The 11860-nt window shown below is 43.4% G+C and overlaps 1 protein-coding gene across 2 annotated transcripts in view; it reads left to right on the forward strand.

The window, feature by feature from the left end:
• Positions 1-10733, forward strand: part of LOC120919183 (microsomal glutathione S-transferase 2-like) — a 44674-nt gene extending 33941 nt beyond the window's left edge. For both annotated transcript variants that reach the window (XM_040331219.1, XM_040331226.1), the window contains exons 4-5: positions 4302-4383; positions 9189-10733. In XM_040331219.1, coding sequence (XP_040187153.1) covers positions 4302-4383; positions 9189-9327 — 221 coding nt within the window. In that variant the 3' untranslated portion in view covers positions 9328-10733. The remainder of the gene's footprint in view (positions 1-4301; positions 4384-9188) is intronic.
• The last annotated feature ends 1127 nt before the right edge of the window (positions 10734-11860 follow it).

Below are 11860 nucleotides of genomic sequence, written 5' to 3' on the forward strand. Positions count from 1 at the left end.
ATTTCTTCATCAAATTAGGGCAATATGTATTCTAATACATTATTTTGGTAAAAAGAATCATAATCAATGTATATTGATTGGTTCTATCTAGGGCGGGGATAAGCAATTAGCGGACCTCCAGCTGTTGCAGAACTACAAATCCCATGAGGCATAGCAAGGCTCTGACAGCCACGACACCCAGAGGCAGAGGCATGATGGGATTTGTAGTTTTGCAACATCTGGAGGTCCGCTAATTGCATATCCCTGATCTAGGGGATAGATTTATGGAACTTTTACTTTGACTTTTTTTTTTTACTAGTAATTGTGACATTGGGGCAGACAAATCGGACATTAGGTGACACTTTTTGGGGACCAGTGACACTAATACAGTGATCAGCGCTAAACATATGCACTGTCACTGTACTAATGACACTGGCAGGGAAGGGTTAACATCAGGGGCGATCAAAGAGTTAAATGTGTGCCTAGAGAGGGCTTGCTAATTGTGTGGGAGGTACTTTTACTGTGAGAAGGCAGAGATCTGTGTCCCTGCTTTGTAGAAACACACGATCCATGCCTTCACTTCTCACAGAATGGCGATCTGCCTTGTTTACATAGTTCTTTGTTTATGAGGGGGATGAGCAGCTGTGTTTACCAAAATTAACCCTGTCTGTACTCTGCGGGCAGATTTGCATTATCGATTGTAACTACAGGGTGGGCCATTTATATGGATACACCTTAATAAAATGGGAATGGTTGGTGATATTAACGTCCTGTTTGTGGCACATTAGTATATGTGAGGGGGGAAACTTTTCAAGATGGGTGGTGACCATGGCGGCCATTTTGAAGTCTGACATTTTGAATCCAACTTTTGTGTTTTCAATAGGAAGAGGGTCATGTGACACATCAAGCCTATTGGGAATTTCACAAGAAAAACAATGGTGTGCTTGGTTTTAACGTAACTTTATTTAAAAATCGCGGGAAAATAGAAGTGTTTTACTGTGAGTTTAACGCTCCGCTATAGGCGTATCCAGTGTGAAAGGGGTCTAATGAAGAAACATCAGTGGCTGTCCTAGCTTCATTCAGCAAGAGCCCACAGCGTTGCACTCGCCGCATGTCACTGGAGAGCACATTAAACACATTTTATAAGTGGTCAGAAACTTGTAAATAACTCATGAAAGAATAAAGTTACGTTAAAACCAAGCACATCATTGTTTTTCTTGTGAAATTCCCAATAAGTTTGATGTGCCACATGACCCTCTTCCTATTGAAAAAACAAAAGTTGAAAAGGGAGCTGCGGTGGCTCAACGCGATTGGCACTGCGCTGACAAGCCATTCACCTCTGCAGCTAGAGGTTCGGATCCCGGTCTCGGCTTCATGTGAATTGAGTTTGGTGGTCTCAGCCCGGCTCCCGGTGGGTGTGCTATGCAAGGTAAGCCTGTGCTTAGTACGCCCACCCCCTCCCACAAAAACCACCACACCTACACACGCACTCTAAATTGGGTTAACACGCACATTGACCACGCGGTCTCTAAAGAGAGGCGAAGGACTAATGGGGCTGGTTGAGCGGGCTAATCCTCTCACTCCCTTATAGGGAGTCCCTCTGCCCCGTTGGGCTTCAAAGCGGAGCAGGTAGGGCGGGCTGTGTGGGAGGACCCCCTCACACACCCGCCATTGCCACCCGGGGCATGGAGAAAGGTGGCAGATTGCCTCTGGGGGAGGCCTGCCTACTCCCAACTCCTGCAGTCCAGCTCCTCTCTCGAGCACACGCACAAAAATACACTTTAAGAAAAGAAAAAAAAAAAATAAAAAAAAAAAAAAAAAAAAAAAAAAAAAAAAAAAAAAAAATAAAAAAAAAAAAAAAGAAAAAACAAAAGTTGGATTCAAAATGGCCGACTTCAACATGGCCGCCATGGTCACCACCCATCTTGAAAAGTTTCCCCCCTCACATATACTAATGTGCCACAAACAGGAAGTTAATATCACCAACCATTCCCATTTTATTAAGGTGTATCCATATAAATGGCCCACCCTGTAGATTTGAGAACTGTCTGTCCTAACAAAGGATTGATGGTTTCGAGGCTGGGCTTCTTGCATTGGATGTTATTGAAGACATCAAAAAAAGCAAATATTAATTTAATATGAACTGCAATACATGACAAACATAGTGTGTTTTTTTAAAATTTGACTGCAAAAGTGGAAATACACTTTAGTCCCGATTCACACTTCTGCGAAACTGATGCAGTTCTAATGCCTTCCAGAACGTATAGATCCGCACTTTAAGTATTCGCATAGATGCGGTTCGATTCTTGTGTGGTTCAAAAAAAGGGTCCTATGTGAGTTTAGTGCCGAACAGTGTGATTTTAAGCTATAACCAGTGGGAATCGCATCTGAAATGCACAAACCGCAGGTAAAATCGCACCGCATCAGTGTGAACTTGGGCTTAAAGAGACTCTGTTACTTTGAGTAAGCAAAAAAATAGAATCTTTTTTTTAAACAAGAAAAAAATCTTGATTCAAAAATATTTTTTTCCCCCTCTGCATTTACAAATTATCAAAGAACAATAATTTTTATCATCTCTAAACATGATGGCCAAATTAAAATTGGTCATTTTAATTGGTGGTAGCCACTAGCCACCCAAATAAATGACATTCTCACTATTTCACACAGCTTAGCACCCACCACATACAGCACATATAATAAAGAGGACCTGTACTCTAAAACTTGTGTCCAAGGCAAACAGTGGACAAAAAGCTATAAACCAGCATGGCTCATGGTCTACCTGCAGTTGATCTTTCCCTATTACCGACTTACCAAGCCTTTTTCTGCTTTGTTCATCTTGGTGAAAGATGTCAGAGCTGCTACCCTGTTAAATGGTGATCTGATGACTAGTGGGGAATAATCAAGAAGCAACAGGAGAGGCGGAGGAAGCACAGGTCCACAGATGAAGCAACATTAGGCATATGCATGCAGTGCCAGTCCTAGAATACAGATTGCTCTCCAGCATGCAGCAAAGCATGGTGCACCTAGGCACCGTCACATGCCAGGTAGATTAACTTCTGTACAACCATAATACCCATACAGAATTCAGCCATTCCCTGCTAAATCGGACGAATTTCGATCAATGCCCGCTTCCACGTGGGACTCGCTCCATTAATGTCCGCCTGGTCAGCAGGGAATTAGTCCTCTATTTCCCGCTGAGCAGGCGAATAGCTGGTCCGTGTCTGCTCCGCTTATGCAGAACAAACACAGGCACAACCCAGACTCTATGGCATAGGTGTCAAACAGAAGGCCCGCGGGCTGAATACAGCCCTCTAGGCCGTTTCATGTGGCCCTCGCACCTCCAGCCCTCCTCTGGTCCTCCTCCAGACCTTTACTTTCTGCTTTTAAGCAATGCATCCAGCAGCATAAGGAAAGAGGGGTGCACTGTGATGTAAGGAAGAGTGGGGGACTCAACTTCTGATGGTGGGGTGGCTCTTGACATCTAATATATGGGGAGGGGATACGCTGGACATCTAATCTTGCATATACAACCGTCCCTTTTGAGGGCAATCATAATGCTGATGCGGCCCACAATGAAATTGAGTTTGACACCCCTGCTCTATGGGCAGTCAGATGAAAACGGACCACCTGTCCGTTTACACCTGACTGCCATCCGTTCTGATCCGCCAGAGAAATGGGGAACAGATCCACATCCGTCTGTTTTTAGCAGATAGAATGGAGTCGGATGTAGGTGGGTGTCACCACCACTCTATAGAGGAGACTGGCGGGTTCGATCAGGCCATTTGGATTGGTAGCAGCTCAGGAAATATTATATATTTTTTTGAGTACAGTATTTATCGGGGTATTGCGCGCTCCGGCGTATAGCGCGCACCCCTAAAGTGGACCCGACATTCCTGTAAAAAAACATTTTAGTACTTACAGTTTTGGTGTCTTGCGTGGCGTCCATCGGTATATGCCGGCGCAGTGTTCAAACTCGGCGCGGGAAAGCGGGTATCGGCGTATATCGCGCACTCACGATTTTCCCCTGATTTTCAGGGCAAAAAAGTGCACGTATACGCCGATAAATACGGTAACTAGTGACAAGTAGAGGATGTTGGAAGCAGAAGAGAACCCATCATCAGACAAAGCAAGAATATAATTAATGTGTGTGTAGGGAGTAGAAAGAGAGAGAGAGAGAAACCTTTGTTTTATGGTGGTAGTGGGCTTAGTATTGCCCATAGGACATAATGTATGGTCTGAGCAAAATATAGTCTGGAAAATAACATTTATAATGAAGTCTGATAATAAAACAAGTTGTTGCCAATGTGCTTCTGTCATTTCAGAAATAGCATCGCTGTTTGGCTTATTGTACATTTATGGCCGTCATGTGTATTTTTTTGGCTATTCGCAGTCTGCTAGGGGCAGGTAAGTTGGCCTCATGATCGTGTGAAGTATTTTATTACCATGTAACTTTTTTACCTTCAACTCTTTAACCATACAAAAATAAAGCAAGTCATAAAATTACTACAATAACTTAATTTTTATATCTTCCACTTCTTAAAAAAATAAAAAATAAAATAAATCTCCCTTATGTCCAAAAAGCTTTAATTTAGAAAATGTACCGTAATTAAAAAACAGTTTATGTATCTGGTAATAACAAGGTAAAAATATCCAGATAAAAGTTTAATATAAGGCAACATCAATACAATATATAAGCAGTTCTGGATACGCAAGGATAAGGTGATGCACTGCATATCATCAGCAAAGTGCAGTTGTGCTCAAAAGTTTGCATACCCTGGCAGAAATTGTGAAATGTTATCATTAATATTGAAAATATGACTGATCATGCCAAAAAACTGTCTTCTACTTAAGGCTAGCAAACACATGAAGCCATTCATTATCACATCGTTTTTTTGGATCCTTTTTAAATCATAATGATAACAGTAATCCCCCAAATGGCCCTGATAAAAAGTTTGCATACCCTGGAATGTTTGGCCTTGGTACAGACACAGAAGGTGGCACACACAGGTTAAAATGGCAAATAAAGGTTAATTTCCCACATTTGTGGCTTTTCCAATCACAATTAGTGTCTGTATAAATAGTCAATGAATTTGTTAGCTCTCACATGGATGCACTAAGCAGGCTAGACACTGAGCCATGAGTAGGTAATAAAGAACAGTCAAGAGACATGCGTAACAAGGTAATGAAACTTTACAAATATGGAAAAGGAAATAAAAAGATATCCAAAGCCTTGAATATGCCAGTTAGTACTGTCCAATCACTTAATGAGAAGTGGAAAATTTGGGGATCTCTTGATACCAAGCCAATATCAGGTAGACCAAGAAAGATTTCAGCCACAACTGTCACAAGTACTGTTCCGGATAAAAAAAAAACCCAAAAGGTAACCTCGGGAGAAATACAGGCTCCTCTAGAAAAAGATGTTGTGGTTGTTTTTAAGGAGCGCAATACAATGATACTTGAACAACAAAGAGCTGCATGGTCAAGTTGCCAGACAGAAGCCTTTATTGTACAAGTTCCACATAAAAGCCTGGTTACAATATGCTCAACAACGCCTTGACATGGCTCATTGGGCTTTTTTGTGGTATTGGCACAGTAAAGGCTTTCTTATGGCAGCTCAAACATGCATCTCTTTTTTGTTCAAGTATCGTTGAATTGTGCTCCTTAAAACTTCCACACCGTCTTTTTGGCGAGCAACCTGTATTTCTCCTGTGGGTTTTTCTTTCTATCTTGAACAATTCTTCCACCAGTTGTGGCAATCTTTCTTGTCTACCTGACCTTGGCTTGGTGTCGAAAGAGCCCCTAATTTTAACCTGTGCGTGCCACCTTCTGTGTCTGTACCAAGGCCAAACATTCCAGGGTATGTAAACTTTTTATCAGGGCCATTTGGGCGATTTCTATTATCATTATTAGGGTTGTCCTGATACCACTTTTTTAGGACCGAGTACAAGTACCGATACTTTTTTTCAAGTACTCGCCGATACCGAATACCGATACTTTTTTTAAATGTGTCCCCAAATGCAGCCATGTCCCCCCACAAATGCAGCCATGTCCCCCCACAAATGCAGCCATGTCCCCCACATATGCAGCCATGTCCCCCCACATATGCAGCCATGTCCCCCATATATGCAGCCATGTCCCCCCACATATGCAGCAATGTCCCTCATATATCCAGCCATGTCCCCCATATATGCAGCCATGTCCCCCCACATATGCAGCCATGACCCCCACATATCCAGCCATGTCCCCCCTATATCCAGCCATGTCCCCCCCTATATCCAGCCATGTCCCACATAAATCCAGCCATGTCCCCCATATATCCAGCCATGTCCCCCATGTATCCAGCCATGTCCCCCAATACCTAGATGCCGCCGCCGCATGGTTAATCAGCGTGCGGGGAACATCACAGCTTTCATTTGAATAGCTGTAGTGTTCCCCGCTGCGCCGCGTATAGACAATCCCCCTTGCTCGGTATTGGACAGATCCGTCCAATCCCGAGCAAGGGGGAGTGTCTATACGCGGCGCTGCGGGAAACACTACAGCTATTCAAATGAAAGCTGTGATATTCCCCGCACGCTATTTAACTATGCGGCGGCGTTGTTGCGGTATGCGACGGGGGGCGAGTATCGGATGAGACATCGGGGGCATTTGCGGGAGTACAAGTACTCCCGCAAATACTCGGTATAGGTCCCGATACCGATACTGTTATCGGTATCGGGACAACCCTAATCATTATGATTAAAAAAGGATCCAAAAAACTATGTGATAATAAATGGCTTCATGTGATTGCTATCCTTAAATAAAACACAGTTTTTTGGCATGATCAGTCATATTTTCAATAATAATGCCAACATTTAAAAATTTCTGCCAGGGTATGCAAACTTTGGAGCACAACTGTACATTAAATGAGAGATAAAGCCATTGGGGTAGATTCAGAGAGCAATTACGCCGGCGTATCCATAGATACGCCGCGTAATTGCTAAGTTGCGCCGGCGTATCTACTTTCTGTATTCAGAAAGCTAGATACGCCGACTGTAGCCTAAGATACGACTGGCATAAGTCTCTTACGCCGTCGTATCTTAGGATGCATTCTGACGCTGATTCACAAACGTACGTGCGGCCGGCGGTAGTTTTTTACGTCGTTTGCGTACGTCGTTTTCGGCGTAAGGCTGCTCCTGCTATTAGGAGGCGCAGCCAATGTTAAGTATGGACGTCGTTCCCGCGTCGTGATTTTAAAATGTTATGTCGTTTGCGCAAGTCGTCCGTGAATGGCGCTGGACGCCATTTACGTTCACGCCGAAACCAATGACGTCCTTGCGACGTCATTTACCGCAATGCACGTCGGGAAATTTTAGGGACGGCGCATGCGTAGTACGTTCGGCGCGGGAACGTGCCTAATTTAAATTATCCACGCCCCCTACGGGATCATTTGAATTACGCGCTCTTACGCCGGCCCCTTTTACGCTACGCCGACGCAACTTTACAGGCAAGTGCTTTGTGAATCAAGCACTTGCCCGTAAAACTTGCGGCCGCGTGACGTAAATGTCATACGTTACGCCGCCGCAGTTTTGCGCGCCCCTACCTGAATCCACCCCACTGTTTTTATGTGTATGGAAGTTAAAGTGGATGTAAACCCTCACATACCCAGTGAAGTGAACAGTGTCAGATGATACACAGGGATGAAAGAAAATTACCTACATACGTTTTACATGTATATCTGCTGTCTTCAGCTTTATATACTGTTTAGAAAGTGCATGTCCTGTTAGAATTTTCACTTCCCCATTCAGAACAGGGTGTGGATTCTTTGCTTACACTGAGAGACAGCTGATTGGAGAAAAGGCACACACTCCACTCCACATAGGCAGATACTTTTAGAGCTGTGCTGTGAATAGACCAGCTCTCTACTAATCTATTTATAGCACCCACCCAGACACAAAACTCAGCCTGGTTTTATCACAGTTGACAGAGAACTTGTCAGAAGTTATCATGCTTAACTTTTTCTTTTTTTATTACACACCACAGAGATTCAATAAGGAATTAAATAATGATTCGACACTTAATAGGATAAGGGAAGTGGGTCTGGTGGGGTTTTTTTTTTATTTATTTTTTTCTCCCCTTGGGGGAGGGAGTTGGAGGGGAAGCATAAGAGAAGGGGGAGGATAAAGGAGAAGGAGAAAGATAAAAGGTGTAGGATAGACCCATATCGAGAATGTTGTTATTAGTGTTGTTATGTATATTTAAGTAATGTTGAGTTTATTTAAAGGTGAATTTTTTTGTACATGTTTAATGTAAATGTAATATAATGTGAATTGTGTATATGTTTTAAAACATTCTGAAATAAAAACAAATAGAAATAAAAAAAAAGAAGTTATCATGCTGCTAACAGAACGGAGCAGGAGAAAGCCACAGAACTTAGGGCTTTGAAGATAGATAAGAAAACACTGGAGATATATGTGCCCAGCTCAAATTTCATGAATGGGGTTTAAATCCACTTTAGTTAGCTGAAAAAGGTGTAGGCTATTTTTTACTGAAATCTTGTGATCAATAAAAATAAAAACTGGAAATTTCTAAATGAGACCTTGTCCCAAAAATAATCCCCATGTATTGATATTTATATTGAGTGTAGTTAAAGCGGGGGTTCACCCTATCAACGAAAATAAAATTTTTTTTTTTCTTTTACCATAAAATCAGGCATTGTAGCGCGAGCTACAGTATGCCTGTCCCGAATTTTTTACCCCCGTACTCACCTTGTACTCGTAGATCGAAGATACCGGGGAATGGGCGTGCCTATGGAGACGGAGGATGATTGACGGCCGGCTCTGGCGCGTCACGCTTCTCCGGAAATAGCCGAAATAGGCTTGGCTCTTCACGGCGCCTGCGCATAGCCTGTGCGCAGGCGCCGTGAAGAGCCGAGACCTACTCCGGCTGTCTTCGGGGAGAGTGACGTGCCAGGGCCGGCCGTCAATCATCCTCCCTCTCCATAGGCACGCCCATTCCCCGCGGGAGCCGAAATCTACGATGTCCGATTACAAGGTGAGTCCGGGGTTAAAAAAATCGGGACAGGCATACTGTAGCTCGCGCTACAATGCCTGTCTCGATGGTAAAATCAAGCCAGTGAGGGTAAACTACCGCTTTAAGGTCTGGTTTGCCAATATAGTGATTCTTTAATGTGTGTCAGACATGGCTAACCCTGATTTCATTATATTTTTTAGGCTCCATGGATTTTCTTTGTGCAGGTGGGCATTGATATTTCTACTGGCCATGTCTGCAACTGGAGTCACCAACAGTCTAATAGACAAGTACCTCCATCTGAACCTGCTGAAAAAAGTACAGCACTTGACATTAGGATAAAAGAAGAAGACATATTATTACTAACATTTTTGTAAATAATTTGTATCATATTTTTTACAGTGAGCAAGTAGAAGTTATATTGGAAAAGGCAGGGCAATAGTGCAACTGCATTTATTAGTTCCTACTGTAAAAAAAAATGGAAGAAGGCAATACATATTATGCATCAAGAATGCATAAATCTTTTCAACGAAGCACTGACAGCAAAAAGGAAACCCCTATCAGGAGTTTTAACTGTTCCATACTCTAGTCCAGGAATCTTCAAACTACGGCCTTCAAACTGTTGCAGAACTTCACGTCCCATGAGGCATTGTAAAGCTCTGACATTCACAGACATGACTAGGCATGATGGGAATTGTAGTTCCTGAACAACTGGGGGGCCATAGTTTAAAGACCCTGCTCTAGTCTATTCAAACTGAAAAAAGGTTTTGGCTTTAGACAGGGGCGCTGTTAGAAATCATGGGGCCCTGTACAGCCTACCCGGCGGGGCCCCATTTAACCTCGTCCTCGACCCCACCCCAGGCTCCTCCCATGACCCAACCTCTGCAGATTTGTCACTGTTTACATATGCACGCATGCTGTGTCCCAGGAACTAGATGTTGCTGCTCACATCTTTAATGGGACCCCTGATTGCATGGGAGAGCTCAGTAAAGGTGATGGAGGGACAGTGGTGGAACCCCCTTCCACTGCCTGTAAAAGTAATCCAGGGGCTTCTTAGCCACTAGGATTTCTTTTACTTTGTGCAGACCAGTTGGGGCTAAAAAATGATATCTTGATCATTGCTGCAGCGATGACCAAGATATCACCCTTCCAATCCAGCAATGTACCAGTACTTTGCCAGACAGGAAGTGGTTAAAGTGGGTGGTTGGGGGGAGCATGTTTACCCCCCCCCCAAACACAAGTGTAGAGTAGCATCTCACTGCGTCTTATGATTATCAGCATTATGAAAATTGCGCATGGGCTCTGTCATGGATCTCACAGTGTCACTTGGCTTTTGGTTGCTGACTTTGTTAACTTATGGCTGTATTGTGTGTTGCAAACTATAACCCAGTACAGCCATAACAAAGTAAGCACCAAACAGCAATAGGACACACTGACTGTAACAGATCCATGACAGAACACATGCTGACTGTGCTGCCTGTGTGAGTATCACAATGCTCATTAATATGACCTGCTATGCTGTGTGTAAGCCTAAGTGAGACACAGTGAAGGATTCTATCTTGTGTGCAACACTCACTGTGTGCAGTGCATGTGCAGCCACGTGTTGCTGTCCTCCAGGTTTTTGCTCCCTCTCATCCATTGAGCCGCCTGTCACCTCACCTGAGTCTTGGCAGTCGACACATGAAAACAGGAGGTGGAGCTAAGCAGAGCCTCGTATCACTCCGCCAGGAAGGCAGTGGGCAGCGGACTACTTAACTAGCAGAGCAATGTGCGGCGCGGCTTTATGTAAATGCGCCCGAAAAAGACCAGACGGACCCAGGAAAATGTAATTACAACCCCCCCTTCTCTAAACAAGTAGTAGCGTGGTATGGTTTTGAAATTTTAATATGCATAAATTAGCTGTTGCCCGTGCCCCCCTGTGGAGCTGGTGGGGGTCGGGCCCGGTACAACAGGTCTGGCGGTACTGCCCTATCAAATTAATGTCTGCAAGGTAGACAGACAGAATAGTGTAATGATTCTGTTAAAAATCTAGTAAATACCTATTAAATGCCTTCATCTATATCACCTCCGGCGTTCTAGTTTCTGTTCTCTCATTCACTTCCTGGTTTGCATCGTTCGTTCATGTAAGAACTACATTTCCCAGTATGAATTGCGGCACTTCCAGTAATTCACCCCTCCTTGAAGTCTCTAACATGTAGAGAGCGTCCTGCCACACAGATGTAGTTCCCAGGAGGGGGCGAGCATGTCACTGACCACCGCAGTAAAGCCTCCCTTCACGGTGGTCAGTAAAACCAGACAAGCAGGAAGTGAACAGAACAGAGAAGAAATAGAGCAACTTCTGAGCAAAAACGATCAATGAGGAAGTGAAAAGAGGAATGTCTGCAGGTAAAGGATGCTTATTATGAAAAAAAATGTTTTCCTTTACAACCCCTTTAACTGTAACAGAGAAAGTGGTGTCACTCACTGTGCTGTCGGGTAGAGGTGTATAAGTTAGAAAAGTGGCTGGATAGAACTTTGGAAAATAGGACAGTTTATGTGTGTATTTCAAATGTGTTTATGCCTGTTGCCCGCAGTTCCGCTTTAATCTTAGCCCAGGCCAAACATATTCCTTCTATAAAAATATTTTAGTAAAAAAAATATATATACTAATGAATTTAGTAAAAGTGGTCAAAACCGATGCCTGGTGGACCACACTTGAACCTCAATTTTTCTAATGCTGCCTTCCAAGCAGCCTCTCAACTGTTGCTGAGAATTCAATTTCACATTTGAACACTTTTTTTTCTGATGAAGTCAACTAAATCTAGTCCAATGTATAATGCCGCGTACACACGATCATTTTTCGACTTATAAAAAACTAAGTTTTTCAGCCTCTAGA

The sequence above is a fragment of the Rana temporaria genome, chromosome 1 (genome assembly GCF_905171775.1).
Source record: "Rana temporaria chromosome 1, aRanTem1.1, whole genome shotgun sequence".
Taxonomy (NCBI): Eukaryota; Metazoa; Chordata; class Amphibia; order Anura; family Ranidae; genus Rana; species Rana temporaria.